This window comes from Muntiacus reevesi, chromosome 9, assembly GCF_963930625.1.
Source record: "Muntiacus reevesi chromosome 9, mMunRee1.1, whole genome shotgun sequence".
In the NCBI taxonomy this organism is placed as follows: domain Eukaryota; kingdom Metazoa; phylum Chordata; class Mammalia; order Artiodactyla; family Cervidae; genus Muntiacus; species Muntiacus reevesi.
Window position 1 is genome coordinate 29,189,152 of NC_089257.1, and position 17,027 is coordinate 29,206,178.

Consider the following 17,027-nt stretch of genomic DNA (forward strand, 5'->3'; position numbering starts at 1 on the left):
GTGTACCTTAGTTTTTGTAGAAAACGTTAAGTACTTTTTCTCTTGTCTTAAGAGGCAAAGCTATCTTTATTTTCACATACTATTATTTTTCAAATTACCCACTGTCCATTGAGAAATCTGATAAACACTAGGATTCAGAAGCAGTATACAGCAAATAGAATATGGAAGACAAGGTCCCACTCTCATCTGTCAGCTGGGACCAGGTCCCAGCCCTATAACAGCTGAGGTCCTCTGTTATCATATTAGAAACATGGAAGGGTCTGCAGCATGACTAGCTCTGGAGTCTTCCATTATTTCTTTCCAGATGCTGCTATTTGGCTCTGGGGTAACAATAAAGGCAAAGAAAAGGTGTTAGATGACCAGCACTAGACTAGTAGCCTCCCTATTTCTTCCCAACACAATCAGACCTGAACCAAAAGAACTGCTCAACAATACATTATAAAATATAGTGTACATAATACAGTGTACACAGTGTATATAATGTAATATAAAAATACATCATATTTTAAACATCAATATGTCTAAAATACCCAGAATTTCAAGGCTATAACAAATATAACAATTAAAAATATAACCATTTAATACTCTTCAGGTTTGCTTGAATTATTTTATTTAATATAATTCAGTCTGCCTTATAACCCTTGATAGGGTGATAGGTTAGTAAATTATTTTAAAGGTCAGAAAAAACATTTTTAGAAAAATGTTTGATCTGGAGATCTAGATAAGTTGAAAAAAATTGTTGCTTATAAAATTTTGATAACTTTGAAACTCGTATTTCATACACTGGTAATGTCTACCATTTTAAAACTAATCTTTTGAAGAAGGATGGGAAATGTAAAACAGTTGAGACAACTTACAGTCTGATACTATATCCCTGTAGAAGAAAATTCCAAATATACTCATACGTTCACTTTTTAAAATGTGATTGACGATTGAGCTATGGGTATTCCCCTGTTTCTTAAGTCCTCTTAACAAAGACTACATAAGAATAAAAAATAAAAGAGGGCTGGTCAATGTTACCTGGTTTGAAAAACATAGCAATCTGTCACTAAATATTACGCTAAAGTGACTAGTTAACTCACATCTAGGGCAGTACTTTGAAACTTCTCTGTAGGTAGAAATGTATATTATAAAAAGAATATTACAGCCTTTGAATTAGAACTCTTAAAAGGAAGCAGCAAAAATAATTATCCTTAATGGTCTTTAATACTTTCAATCACAGGGGCACCAAGTATAGAAAAACAAACATCATTTGGAAATGCCTATTTTTTTCCAAGGCAATTTTTCATTCAATGGTGAGAAAATAATCCAGATTGATCCCTTACTTTCAGTTCTATGCCACAGGGGATGGTCCTACTCCAGGAATAACAGGGGTTTCAGAGGCCATAAACACGCTCCTCTCAATATTTCTTTAGCCAAAGACCATTATATCAAACTCATCCAGGTTGGGTTTCAGCCAGTTATTCTTCACCCAAACAAAAATGTCTGCCAGACATTCCAACAGCTGGGAGACAGTTCACAATGAGTCAACTTGAAAATGATTCATTGTGCTGAGGACTGAACAATGTTGGGGTGGGGGTGGGTAAGGCCGAGTTGGTTGTAGAGGGTGAGAACAAGTGGGAGAAGAATAACCATGTGGTTCTCCCATTAAGAAGGATCTTAGATAACAACCAGCAGACTCTTATCATTTCATTTTTAGGATAAACTCAACTGGGAAGAGTACTCCTGTCATGGACCCTCAGATGAACAAGCACTTATAAAGGCTACTGACAATATTTCTTAATCAAAAAGGTCAGATTTCCTTTTATCTATACTAGAAGACTAAGCCTTTGTATCTAAATAGCTGAAGCTAAAATGATAAAAGTCAATTTCTGTTGGAATTCAACTATTACAATTTCAGTGATATAAACTGGGGCTTTCTTAATGATTATGAATAATAGAAATTGTAAGGTTTAAGGATGGATTTAGCCTTCCATTCTAATAGGATATAAGCAAGGTCCTGCATATTTAAATGGTCAACTTGACATTTGTTATTTCAAAGAGGATTTCTTTTCTTACTTTAACCTTAAAACTTACTAAATAAACTATTTCTACTGTAATATCTGTCTACATTGTAAGTCTTTTTAAGAAAATCTGTGGGGGATTAAAACAATCAATTGTCTACTTTGCAGAGGAAAACTAATGAATTAATATAATATATAAAGATAGCCTAGATTTTAAAATCTCAGAAACTCATTCATATATTTCATTTATTATGCTTCTAAGTTCCATAGATTTACATCAGTTATAAACTACAAATTAAATTCTATCTTAAAAGCTTCTATGAAGTATCAGAACAAGAATAAACTTTTTAATACTACCATAAAATAAGTTACATTTAACAGTGACTTTACTGCTTTCTGCACAGCAATTTTGGAAAACAGTTTATGTATATGGCAAACAAGATTAATTGTGAAAGTTCTATAGAATTTGAAAAATGTCCATAAAATAAAAACCACAAGAAATTACATGAAAATAACATCTAAGTTTCTGAATGAGATAAAACTTTATCTTAATTATAAACTCATTTCAGTCTTCCAGTTATTTGGAAGAGCATAAAAGATATTTGAGCATGTAAATGTACCTACTTTTCAAAAGTTCAAATAGTGTTGAAGTTACTTCTTTACCTCCAAGGTTCACAGGGAGTGTGGTATATTGATGTAATCATATCTTAAAACTACTCTTGCCAGAAGATCTTTCAAATCATAACATGAATACTAAATGGTCTTTTAGATAAAGGTAGGTAAATTTATTTAAAAGAATCTAAAATTGACTGCTTTTAAAAACCCTTAAAAGCATAATAATAACAATTCACTCTAGGAAGAACACACTATGGATAATAAATTGCCTTATTATAACCCGAAACATTCAGATAGCTTTAGCATAATGATTTTAGCAGAGATCTTGAAACTAGAACTTCTATATTCTCATATTAAAAGATTCCAAGTGTTTTTATGTTACTAGCTAAGATGTGAAACCTTTTTGGTACAGTATACGTCTCTATTTAGAAATGGAGAAGTAAAGGTATTTGTGCATCCCTTATTTAGACATAAATTGTGAATAATTTTTGTATTAATTTTGAAGTTAACACAATATAGTTGCCAGTAAGGAACATCTGAAGAAGGATATTCGGAACTCAGAAGTATGAGTAAATTAATTGCTATACTTGCATGCGTGGCATAATGATATCACCCACATATATACAATGATACTGCCACCCCTCCTACTTGCCCATCTGGATGAGAAAGTCTAGGATGACTCAAAAATCTTTCTTACACTAGACAAATCTCCCCTTCAGTCCTGGGTGAAAGTTGTCAGCTCTGGATAGTAGCCAAGACATGACTAGGAGGGAAGCCAGAAGAGAAGAGAGCCAGGGTCCAGGAGTTTTAAGAGTTTGCTGGCAATCTCAAATAGCATTGTGTTAAGTTACAAAAAAGGTTCTTAAAAACTTTCTGTTGCAATGTAATTTCTTAATTATGAAATCTAAATTATGTCAAATGATGTTGCAGATAAAAAAGGCACACCAGAATGCCCAGTTGACTATCTTCTTACCCAATTTTAACTCCACAAAAAAACTTTACAGAGTTTTTGTTTTGATTGTTTCTTGTTTGGTTTTATAGAATGTTCCCTATTTGCTTGTATAGAATGGGAACCTCTTTTTATTAGGAATCACCAAATCCATTAAATGGATTTTAAATAAAGGAAGGTTAGTTTAACGCTCTTTTCCAATTCAAAGCTCATAAAGTCAAAATCATGAACTTTGTTTTGTTAAGAAATAGAAATTCAACTACTGCCATCAAAAGCTCCCTTCATTTTCTAATAAAAATAGTTGAGATACTTATTCAGAGTAACCAAGTAACAGTCAGACTATATCAAACCCTAAGTATTTCCCTCCTTACTGGGACCTAATTACCTCAGCAACATAAAAGAGACAGTTTGCACCAATACAAAATATACTTCCAGGAAAGATTTTAACAAGAAAGTTAAAAAGTAATTAACTAATCACTTAATTATCAAGAAGCCTGAAAGGAATAAATCAACTGACATAACGCATTTATGCAATGCCTCAAATTAGAATAAGTTCTTGGGTTACTCAAATGAGAAAAAGAGAAAACACGCTATATGAAGGACAGAGCTCCATTCAAGTATGGCACACATCAGATTTGGGACTACAACAGCATAAAAGCACTATTAAGTTAATATTGAGGTTAAAATAGAAATATTTATGCTACTTTATGTTTGACCCTACCATGTGACATGATGTGTGTGTCTATTATGGGGAGGGAATCACCACAAGAAAAGCAAGTATTTTACTTAACAGCTCAAGTTATAATAACATATCCTGAAAAACGATATAGAAACACAAACATACTACAACTCATAATAACATTTTCGTGGTCATGTAATAAAAAAAAACAAGCTTGAATGAAAGGATAAACCTAGGGATGTTTAATGAGGTATTTGTTTTCCCATGCTTATTAAGTTCTCCATTCAACTGAAATCAAACTTATGAAATAATAAAATTAAAACAGTTTTACAGTCTGTAGCTTTTTACATGCCTTCCCTCACCTTCCCCAGACTTGCCACTTACTTCTATGGATTAGATTATTATTTGATAAAAAAAAAAATTGACAGTGGGGAAACAGTCATATTCATAATTATTTTGGGTTTAAGAAAGAATATAATTTTATTAAAAAGTATGCTAATACATAATAATATTAATCTCTTAGTGAGGGTATTAAATTAAGCTTTTACAGATTTAATACTGAACTTTATCAAAGTCACACAGTTAATTTTAAAATATGGAGGGGCTTTTGTAAATTAAAACATTCTAACTGCAACATTTTCTCAGTAGTACTGTATACCAATATTCATGTAGGGAAATCATAAAACAAACATATTTTGGCTCCTTTTTCTAATGCTTAAAACATATCCACAAAGTAGCTAACCTCAAGGGCAAAAGAAAGTGCTGAGTATGATGCCAAATTTTACTAAGATTAAGCAATGGAGCCATATTTTGGATATTTTCTATGTGATCAAATACTAATATTCTAAATTTTGGTGTGAAATTGCTGGCTTAAAACTAAAGCATTTTTAACATAACATATGATATTATTTTCAGAAATATTATTTCCATGTACATTGGTCTCAAATAAATACTACATGCCTTTGCAGAACATTTGTTTACATCAGTTTTATATTTTAGTATGCTATTATGAAACATTAAAAAAAGTATGCATTCTGAAAACCCTTATAAATGGACTGAACAAAATACTGTAATGAATAGGCTGAACAGTTAATGGCACAATATTCAAAATTAATTTTAGTTTTGATAAACTATATATCATCTAGTTTCATATTATAGAAATTATTCACATGGAAATTTGCATGTATTGTTAAATCTTTTATGAGTAACTTCCTAAGTCAGAAGTTTTTTGCTCACTACTTTACACATGAAACCTTTAAGATGCAATTTGCGGATGTCCAAAGGTTCACACCCTGCCTGGAAAAACAATTGCTGATATCCAAATATCAAACAGAGCCTCCAGCTGATGTGTGGGATGCAGTAGTAGGTTAAAGATACTAAAGTTTAAAATCAGCTTAGAATAATCCCATATTGAGTATAAAATTATAGCCTGTCATCAGGAACAGACTGACAGAGCCAGGTCCAGATGGGAGACTGGCTGGGAAAAAAGCTGAGGCAGGTGGGAAAGTGATGGGAACCTGACGGAAGACAGGACTACTCCCTCTGCTGGCAAGGTTCTCACCTGCTTGAATTTGTAACTAATAACTAGCTTTCTTTTAATTATTTAAGATAAAACCAATAAATTATGTAAGGTGTGTCTTTTTTTTAGTTGGCTGTTTTGTATTTGTACATTTTCAAACTCATGGTATCCTAATATTTTCACCAGATTAATTTCTCAGAGATGTAAGAATCCAATGTTTCACTAGGAGGTCCAATTATTTACCTTATAATTTAATTGCAATATAAGCATAAACAAATACAGCACTACTTTTATAGTCCATCTTTAAAAATCAAAAATGCACTCGATTTATGTTTATTGACATATAAACCTTCTGGAGGGAAAAAAAATTTCTTGGGCTACAGACTTCACAATCTCTTTCTCAGGCACTGCATAATGCCCTGTAATGAAATAATATAGAAATGAACCATATAAATCAACTATACAGGGAACACGGAAACAGCATGTCACAGCAAAACAGCATAGATGTACAGCGCCAAACCTATCTGATAATCTAATGATCTGAGTTTACAGATATTATGTACTAATATGTTAAGAAATTAAGAACTAATGTTTACACAAAAATTTTGTTAAATTTTACAGAAAAATTATTCAATGTTTGATTTTCAATGTAAGTTAATAGCTGCAGCAAAAACATTTAGTAAAAATCTGTTCTAAGATTTTGGCCTACAACCAGAAGCTCCCAGAACAGGAGGGATCAGCTTTTTCACCCACTGTTCTCATCTGAATCCTGGCTTAAAAGCTATTCCAGCTCCCAGCTTTCCAGAAGGCTCCATCCCAGGAATCCCTGCCTGCCATTTGGTTTGCTGATTTTAATCTCTCAGGACTTTCTTACAGTGGCTCTACTATGCTGAACTGGCACTTGCTTCTAGAAGTGAGTTATTATTAAACCTGTAGGTCAATTGTGGCACTAACAACTCTTTGGAAGCTTTCAGCCACAGTGTACAATTTGCTAGTCTAATTAAATATTAATTCTAAGTGTTACATTTTGTGGCTAAGAGCTTTTATTTTCCATCATCAACCGGGAAGAGAGAGAGGCTACAAGGCTAATTTAATCTCTCCCCCTGTCCTCCCCAACATTAAAGATTAACTACATAGGGTGCGAAAACATTATTAAAGAAGCAGGAAATGTTTATATAGTAATAATAATGCAATTAACAGCAAAGGGCTAAAATATAATGTTTAGGATATAATATATGACCTGGTACTTAAACAGCTTTAAATTATAATTTGTTACAAGCATGTTTTGTCTCAATATTAAGAAATAAGTATCACCCTTCTTTTGAAGACAGTAATCTTTCTTTAAGGGAAGCTATGCATGCAGGTATTTAAGTAGGAATATTTCAAGACTTGCATTTTCTCACAGGTATTTTCAGAAAGCTTGTAACACTAAAGATAAAAACCTTAGTAATTCTATTTGTAAAATAAATACAAAATTAAATAAAGTTGTACTTCTTTCCTGTATACAAAAAAAAGTGATGTAGTAGAGTCGAGTCTATAATAAAAATAATGTTAGGGATCCTTCCCTTTTTTCCCTTCTAGCATGTTCAAGGAGACAAAATGCAGAGTCCCTTTCCGACTCTGCGCCCAGAACAGTTGTGTCCACGCCTGGACACAGGGCATTATAAAGACTGCAGTCCAGCAGCCAAAGATTCCATATGCCTGAGCAGATGACTCAGTCTCCATACTGTGATGAGACATTTCACTATTTCTATCATTGATATATTTGAAAATTTTTACTCTAAATAGTACTTTAATGACCACCACCACTATAAGGTACTATGGTATGGATTGTTATATGAACCAAAACTTCATAAAGTAATTTCAGGCAAAGCAAAAAAGTCTTTAAAACCCAAATTATTTTTCATTATATGCCTATTGAATATGCTTTGGTTAATTATAATAAGAGGCTTCTAAATAACTGTTTTTTTTCTTTTGAAGATACATATGAATCTTACTGAGAATTTTAAGTATGCTGTCCTTATTTAATATGCATATTAATATTAAGACCAAAAGGCAGATATACTGCTCCTAATCCTCCATACAGACAGAAACTAATAAGCAATTTGGAGTTTATCTACGTAAAAACTTTCAAACATTCTTGATCAAGAAAGTAAATTAGATGTATATGTATAATGCATACAAGCTAAGATTTGATTTAAAAATTAATCAGATACTACATTGTGCAATATAAAATATGAGCTATAAAAATCTGTAAACCCAAGTGTATATGAGTACTTGAAACACAGTTCTGTTATTTGTTATTGTACAAAAAATAACAGACTCTGCTTACAACCCAACCAAACTTGTATGAAGATACTAAATTTTCAAAGACTGGACACATATGGTATAAAATTAAAATTAATTTAACATGATTCATTTCATTTAAAAAATTATTTCTATTTAAACTTTAAAAATATTAATTTCTTACAAACTATATCAGACCAGTTGAGAAGGCCTAGAAAAATAAAGGTAGATTCTTAGTTGAGAGTATGAAAATCTGTTACCCAGAAAACCTGACTTTATCCTTTAGTAATTGACAGTCATGATCAAGAGATTAAATCTGTAATTTTCATCCTTAAATATTCTTAATAAATTACATCTAAAAAAGACCATTTCAAATAATAATTCTCCTTAATAAAGTACATTTAAAAAGACCATTAAAGATAGATTAAATTATATGGCAGAAGGTGTTGTTGTGCCTTTCTATAATGCTCATAGCAACAATTACATAAAAATATTTTCCAAAATTTTATATTTTTAAACTCACAAGAGTCTGTTATTCCCTTACCATACAATTATACTTAGTTTGTTTTAAGAATAAAAGATTTCACACTGAGGGAAATTCTCAAGGTCACTGGGGTCCACATTTCATAATCCCATATTAACAACTAGTTCGAAAGTTGTCCATTGCTTGACTTACAGTTTAGTTGCTAAAATACTCAGCATGAACACAAAAGTTTATGGATGTGAAAATATCTGTTCTGAATTTCTCTACACTGCAACATACTGTATGATTCACTTCAGTGGGTTCAAAGTTTTAATATATTGATATTAAAGAAGATAGATTTGAAAATATATCAATTAAAATAACATACTAAATAAAACTCCACTCAATTTTCAAGAGATATATAACAAGGGCCTTTTCTTCCTGCTTTTCTTCAGAAAAAGAATTTTCCTTGGTTTAAGCAAAATAGTGTCAGCGATAGTTTTCTGCAGTGACTTAGCTGGGGGTGAGGTAGGGGGAGGGAAATCCACAGATCAAATTGTTGAAAAATAGTAGCTATATGAAAGAAACTGAATAGTCTATTACTGACCAAGTGCCAATGATGATCAATAAAAGTATATTACAGGCCAGCTTCAAACCTGAAATCTGCTCTGAATAAATGACAGTTTAAGTAGTTTACCAGCTAATGTTCAATAGCAAATACATTAAATACTTGCAATACTAAGAATTATGATAGAATGAGAAAATCTTATTTCATATTTTATCATCAGTAATGTCAAGGAAGTTTTTATTCCTGCATTATTATAGTTAAGGAGAAATTTATTGGGTTGTTTATATTTAAAAATTCCTTGGAAGTGTAGATTGTGACAGCTTGAATAGTTTAGCAGTGATGAAAAGTAAATTTTCTTTTTGAAAGGAAAGCTGTTAGAAAGGTATAGAAAAATAACCTCTCCTATTTTAATTACAACTGTAAGTGCTTTGATATTTATTTCCTGACAGTTTCAGGTAAAAGTAATTTCAATCAATAAAAAATACAACTCAAAGAACAACCTGTCACAGATTGTGAAAATAAAATGCATAAGCTAGGGGAAATTTATTTTCTTTTCACATCATCAGTATAGTCAAAATAAGGCATGAACCTAAGTATCTATCTCCAAAAAGAATAAATGTTATTGGTCACCATTTTTCTTAAGCAGAACTTTCACTGGGAAATAAAAATAATATTAATTTAAAAGGCACACACAAAATATTTGTATAATTTGGAAATGGATAACAAATTTCGCTACTAGTAAGCCAGTTCTCATTTATAATATGACCAGAAAACATTACAGTTTCATATCTTGCCAGATATGGAAATCAAACAATATTCTACTATAACAGCTTCAAAATTATAATTGTGTTTAAAAAAAAAACCTCATTAAAAAATTTCAAAAGGTGTATAAAACATTTGTGTTTCTAACAGTAAATGAAAAAAAAAACAGCAGAATGTTCAACGTAGCTGAAATATAACAACCTTTAATGTGGAAATTTATACTTAAGCTTTTCAAAGATGAAATGATATTCTCTTACTTAAGATAATAGGAAGGAAGAGTTTCAAGGTAGGGTTTTAATTACTTCTCTTAGATGTAGCCTCTCCTCTTTCTTTTTCAATCCACAACAACCTTCCCTCGACAGCAGAGTTTTGAACAGTTGAGTTGTGAGAATGTGAGCAGCTGCTGTTATTATAACTAAAGGTCTGTCTACTGCTTGAGTCTGAGAGACCACATGTTCGGCTGTCCTCTCATCTTGCCATCCTCACCAATTAACTATTAACATGGAGGGCTGTACACATGCTCTTGGGGGCTCTTTAACAGGCTTCTTGGCGAGTGGAACAACTACACAGCAGGGATCTGGGAACCGAGTGATGCTGGAATATAGGGGAGCCGTCCGTAGCCTTACTCCTCTAACGACACTTTACTCCATAGTTCAGCGTGTGACAAAGTCTGTATTTAACTTGGCCATTTTCACATACATTTTTAATAAAGTGTCTTTGGGTACATAATAAAATGATATTCTAGCAAGACACAATATGAGTAATAACACTACTTCATAGGGAAAACTGTTTAGGACTATACATGTATATATATTTTAAGTCAATCATACTATATTTGATGAATAATTTTAGTGTTTTCAGCTAACAGATATTTAGAATTCATTTTGATGCATTGGTTTTAATGTATGCTTGCTATTTCCTGTGCTGTGATGAAAATAATCTTTAACCCAAAGGAAATAGGTCAAAGTTGTGAGGCTGAACACAAAATAGTTCAAATACAATTCTTTTTCACTCTACTTGCAAAAGTCTTATTATAACAAGTTAAAATCAGTTTTGAATCTATGTCATTATTTTCCCTATTTTAACTTTTTCCCCTCTTTGTAATTTCCTTAACTATGTGTTCCTTCTCTACAATGAAATTAAACATGGGAAGCATGCCAAAAGTACAATAAAGGGTAACTAATCATTACTGTACAAGTCTGACAGAATGCTAATAACTAAAGTAAGAACACCGATTGGCTGTTTTTCCAGTCTATGAGGAATAGATATTTTATATATTTTTAATCTAGTGTTACTTAACATAACATATTCAAATAAAGGTGTCACAATTCTGTTTCCTATAGGTGTTTAATTATATGACAGTATTTCCAAGGATATGAAACTACATTTCTATTTCTTGCAAAAATCCACTTTATTATCAAATATCAAGCTCAAGCATCCAAAATACATACATATATGAATCGTCTGCTCCATCCATCCTATCTTTCACATTGAAAAAAATTTCAGGAGGATGGGACCTTGCTTGTTTTATTCACTACTATATCCCCATGGATGCCTAGACTAGTACCTGCAATAAATATTTGTCGATTGAATAAGCTAAATTATTCAATCACCATTTAAAGTTTGACTTAGAGTCTTCAGGGGTGACACTGGTCATAATTGAGAGGAAGCTACGGTATGATGTTAGAAAGAGTCAAGTTACAACAAGGGGATGTTACTAAGACTTCAGTGGCCGTCAGACTTCAGCCATGCTTCCTAACCTGTCTCGCCTGTGAGAAGATCTTGTCTGTGTCATTCATGAAAAGAGGCAGAAAGCTGAAAATGTCCGTTGCTTTGATGCACTTACATACCTTAGTTTTCGTACCCCTGATCTCTGTTCAAATTCTCAGTTTTGGAGGTCTGTTTAAGTAATAATAGTGAAGGTGACAATTGTTAACATGTAATGAGTGCCTTCCATGTGACAGCACTGGGTCAGTCCATGTTATTGCTAATGTTCTGAATTTTTATAAAAGAAGAAGCTGAGGCTGAGAAAGTTAGACTTGACTAAACCATATAACTAATTGGGTCTATCTCCCTCCAAGGCCCAGGTCCTTTCCATCATTGAATGCTACTTTGTGCACAGTTTACTTCTTAATTTTGGCCTATTTAGTACTTCATTGAACAAGCAGAATAGCATGGTAGTTGAGTATGGTAATTGAAGGGGGAATTGCTTAGATCTAAATCTTGCCATTCCACTAGTTGTATGATCTTGGGCAAGTCACTATAATTTTCGGTCCCTTGTTTCTTATTTGTAAAATGGAAATAATGACAGCACCAACAATATAGGACTAAATGATAATGATAGTAATATAAGGATAAATGAGTTAATATTTGAAAAGATCTCAGGACTGCAACCGGCCTGTAGAAATCACTGTGTAAGTTTTCAAAAAACAAACTCACAGTTTCCTGATTCTTTGCATATGTCTTTGATTAGCTTTACAAGCACTTTTTATTCTCTTGGCCTAAACATTGTGATTTTCCTTGCCAGTCTTTAAGAGTTAGAGTTTTATCCACTATTTATTACATATCATGGCTGGTTTTAGCAAACTGTAAAGTTTTACATTTTCTCCAATGTATTTCGATAAAAAAACAAAAACAAAACATGGTCAGGTGTCGTGCTCAAAGAACAAGGAATAATGTTTTTTAATAACTCCAGTGATATTAGGACTACAAGACTACTATATGATATCTAGGCAAAACTGTTCAGGGAAGAGACTGGTGTATTTATCACCAAAGTCTGACCATGTTTTCCTATTTCTACTTCAAAATAGTCTCTTAACTGGTATTTAAAAATGTATAATTTAAATTACATCTTTTTCAGTAATATAAGAATTTAAACACATCTATAAAATACCAAAATTCAAACACTGGTTAATGTTCAGACATCCAGTTCACCTTATCATCTCAACCATTGTTTAATCAGTGGTGAATACTGGATGATCTAAGGTCTTCTTATAATATTACTCCTCTTCCCTTAGACAGAGGCTAGAGAAATCACTGTCACAAATATTCACAATAGGTTTGGAATCTCTTCTCGAAATACCAAGGATGATCACTACCAAAAATGGCTTTAAATTTTTTTTTTCTTTCTCTTCTTTACTGTATAGGCACCTTTGGAATAAATTTTAAAATCACATATATTCATATATTTATTTCATAATTGTTTTGGTTCTTAAATTTAAGTCTTTGATTCATTCTGAATTATTTTTTGTGTATGATGTGAGGTAAGGATCCAAGTTCATTCTTTTGCCTGTAGGCAGCAAGTGGTCTAATGCCATTTGTTGAAAGGCTGTTCTCTTTCTATTGAATGGTCTTGGTGCCGTTGTTGAAAACTGGTTGAGCATAGATGCCTGGGTCTGTTTCTAAACTCTCCATTTTATTCTGTTGGTTTATATGTTTATTCTTATTTAAGTACTAGACTCTTTATGGGCCTCCAAATTTCAACTGTATCTGTTCTATTTCTGTTAATTTAACTAAATGTAAAGCTCTCATGGACCTATGGAGTGTCACCAAGTATATAGTCCTTGTTTCTTTGACTTGCTTGAATATGTTTGAAGTTCAGATCTCAGCTGAAAAACAGGGATAATGCTTAACATATCCAAGGACAGGAGCCTAGCTCAGGTGAACCCTTATTTTCCTATAATATGATTCTAGAATCTGATTTTCTGGGTTCAAATTACGGTTTTTCAAGTATTTAACTTTGGTCTAATTTCTTAGCTTCTCTGTACTTCAGTTTCCTTATAAGCAAAATGAAGACAACAATAGCATTTACTTAAAAATTCTATAAGAATTGCTAGGTCCTGACCGAAAGTGCTTGCTGGTTACTCTCATTGTTATAATTGCTATATCTCAGAGAAGTAAAACAAACCTCAAAACTTCGCTGCTATAATTTACTCCAAATCAAAGTGTTTTAGTATGTTCATTAGAAAAGATTTAGTGATTTCAGTGATTTTGACTTTCACATTCCCTTCACTGTAGCACATATTTCAGTTATTTCTAGTATCATGTTACAGTTTATATGTATATACACACACATTATAGTGTATATGTGTATACTGTACACACACACACACACACACACACACACACGCACACACACACACACTCACTGTGGAAGTACTTCCAAACTTGCCATGTGAACACTCTTAGGAAAAGAATTTTTTTGAATCAATGAAGAAATCTTACAAAGACCCTTCTTTTCCTGGGGAGACTGGCTTCTCTTTCTGAGAGTGTGGCTTCAGGATAATTTTATATATATATATGTATAATTATATGAATAAGACTGGTCCCTTTCTTGCCTCTTGTTCAGATGTATAAAAGAGGCAAGAAAGGGACCAGTCTTATTAAGATCAGCTTCTTTCTTCCCCATTTTTTTTTTTACTGTGGTGAAATACATACAATGTAAAATTTATCATTTAACCATTTTAAAGTATACAGTTAAGTGGTATTAAATGCATTCATAATGTGCTACCATCACCACCAGCTATCTCTAGAACTCTTTCCATCTTCTAAAACTGAAACTCCATACCCATTAAACAATAAGTCCTCATTGTCTCCTGTCATCAGCTCCTGGCAACCACCATTCTACTTTCTGTCTCCATAATTTTGACTACTCTAAGTATGTCATATAAGTAGATTCACAGTATTTATCTTTCAATGACTGACTTATTTCACTTAACAAAATGTTCTCAATATTTACTCCTGTTGTAACACACATCAGAATTTCCTTCCTTTTTAGGGTTGAATAATACCCTGTTGTATGGATATGCCACATTTGCCTATCCAGCTGTCAGTGAATAGTCAGGCTGCTTCTACATTTTAGGTCTTGTGAATGCTGCTGCTATACATAGGTGTAAAAATATCTCAAGATCTATATTCAGATTGGTTTTATGATCAATGAAAAGATATGCAGCAAAATCAACCTCACGTCACAATGATATTAGCAAGTTTACAATAAATCCAAGAAAAACTATGATAAAATTAGTAAAGATGAAATTACCATATACTCACTGTATATTAAAACCATAGATACTAAAATATTGGATAATCTTAAAAGATACCTTGCTGCTTTGGCATTTTAAGCATCTAAAATCTCTTTTACACAAATGACACATGAAAATAATTTATAAAGCATTTATATACTGCTCTTCAATGATGAACCACAAGTTAGGAGAAAGTAGTTTTGGGAAATTCCTACCTGGATAAGGTGTGTTGGCATTGTAATGATACAGGCTGAAAGAGAGGTTCGCAGAAGTCCACGGAGTATATAGAGGAACTTCGTGAGGCTATGACTCGTGTCACAGTTTTCTGTACAGCAAATATCATCTCCCCACAGAGGTGAACCAAGATTCTGGATTCCTATTCTTAAAATGTTTTTTTGTTTTTTCTAAGGGAAAGTGAGAAAGAGGTACACACATTAAGTTTTAGTAAATGACAGGATACCTCTTTTACTTTTATCTGCCAGTTCTTATTTTTATTTAAAACAGATCAGAGAAATAATGTCAACAGATGTAGGAAAAAACTTCATGTAGTATCAATAATAAGGCAATATAAAGGAGATCTTTAAGATTATGATACTATTAAAAATAGCAGAACTATTTTTTTTCTTGTGTTTTTTCCTTTTGGAAAAATTGAGGAGTATCACAGGCCTTAAACTTAATAGTTTCTAAATTTTAACAGTGACTACTCTAAGAATTATGTTTGAGGCAATTAAAGTAATACATAACAAAACACAGGTAAGAATAAAGAGAGTCTAAACTAGAATGTGTACAAGCCGTTCTTAGTATTACAAAATTCTGTCTTACAATAAACTAGAGTGCTCACTATTTCTCAGATAAATTCTATCATGTTCATTGCCTACTATTCTGTGTGGAAGAAGTTTAAAAATGTATTTTTTGGTGTTTAACATTTTGCACTTGCCTCTATTTTTTCTTCTTGAGGCTATTTTTGTGATAATTTGACACTTTTCACAAAACAGGTGAACATTTATTTAGAACTTGAGCCCATTGATATTAAGGTCATAACAATAGTGAAAGATATTTCTTGGGAAAAGAGCATTGAAAAACCATTAAGTAAAACCTAATCTGAATGTCAATAAATGTTTGCCAGCAGATATGTTTATAACTAATCTTGCTATTTGGGTTATTCTAACCAAACAAATGTTTTGCAAATGCTTTCCTTAGCAATTCAGCAAAATTTCCAGGCAAAGAAAGGAGCTATTAGCAAAACCTGGCACAATGAAATAATTGGAAAATCATTACAATTCTAACAGGAAAAATAAGATTTATTCTCCTAAAGCAAAGATTTGGAACATGCCTTTCTAGACGTGACTTCTGATGAAACAAGATCCTAAATGTGCTACTGCTATAAAATGCCATTAATAAAATTTACGAAAGTGATTTTCTGTAAATCCAAGGAGGATTTGTTGATAAAAGGAAGTAGGGAAAATGAATAAAACATTGAAATGTTACAAGAGGAAAACCTAAGAAGATAGGAGTTAGTAAGACAGGTAAAATAGAGGCTTTTAAATATGCACTGTACAGCTAAGTAGATGTATGATTTTGGACAAAACACATACATTACTTAGGTCTTAGTTTTCTCATCTCTAAAATAAAAAGGATAGAACAGAATGTTGCTCTATGAGACTATACATGCCTGCGTGTGTGCTCAGCTGTGTCTGACTCTCGGTGGCCCCATGGACTATAGCCTGCCAGCCTCCTCTGTCCTAGGATTCTCCAGACAGAGATACAGGAGTGGGCTGCCATTTCCTCCTCCAGGAGCTCTCCCCAACCCACGGACTGAATTCAAGTGTCTTGTGTCTCCTACACGGGCAGACAGATTCTTTACCACTGAGCGACCAGGGAAGCCCCTATGAGACTATACAATTCCTCAAATAAATAAAGTGATACAACAGCCTGTATAAAACTATGAGAATGAAATTTAAAACAGAAGAATTTAGTCTAAGAACATTTGAGAAAAACCTTTTGACTTCAAGGACCTACAGCACAATGACAATATGAAGGCTGATGGGTCAGTTTCCTTTCCTGCTTGCCTTGAGGGTATGGTGACAATATGATAGCATAGGTTGTGATCCTCAACAGTCCATAAAAAATGCTTTCTTTGTATTTCTGTTTTGAATAAAATA

At 32.6% G+C, this 17,027-nt stretch overlaps 1 protein-coding gene across 1 annotated transcript in view; it reads right to left on the reverse strand.

Annotated features, from left to right (window-relative positions):
* Positions 1-17,027, reverse strand: part of ELP4 (elongator acetyltransferase complex subunit 4) — a 222,650-nt gene that overhangs the window by 130,463 nt on the left and 75,160 nt on the right. The window contains exon 7 of the mRNA XM_065943911.1: positions 15,081-15,269. Within this exon, the coding sequence (XP_065799983.1) occupies positions 15,081-15,269 (189 nt within the window). The remainder of the gene's footprint in view (positions 1-15,080; positions 15,270-17,027) is intronic.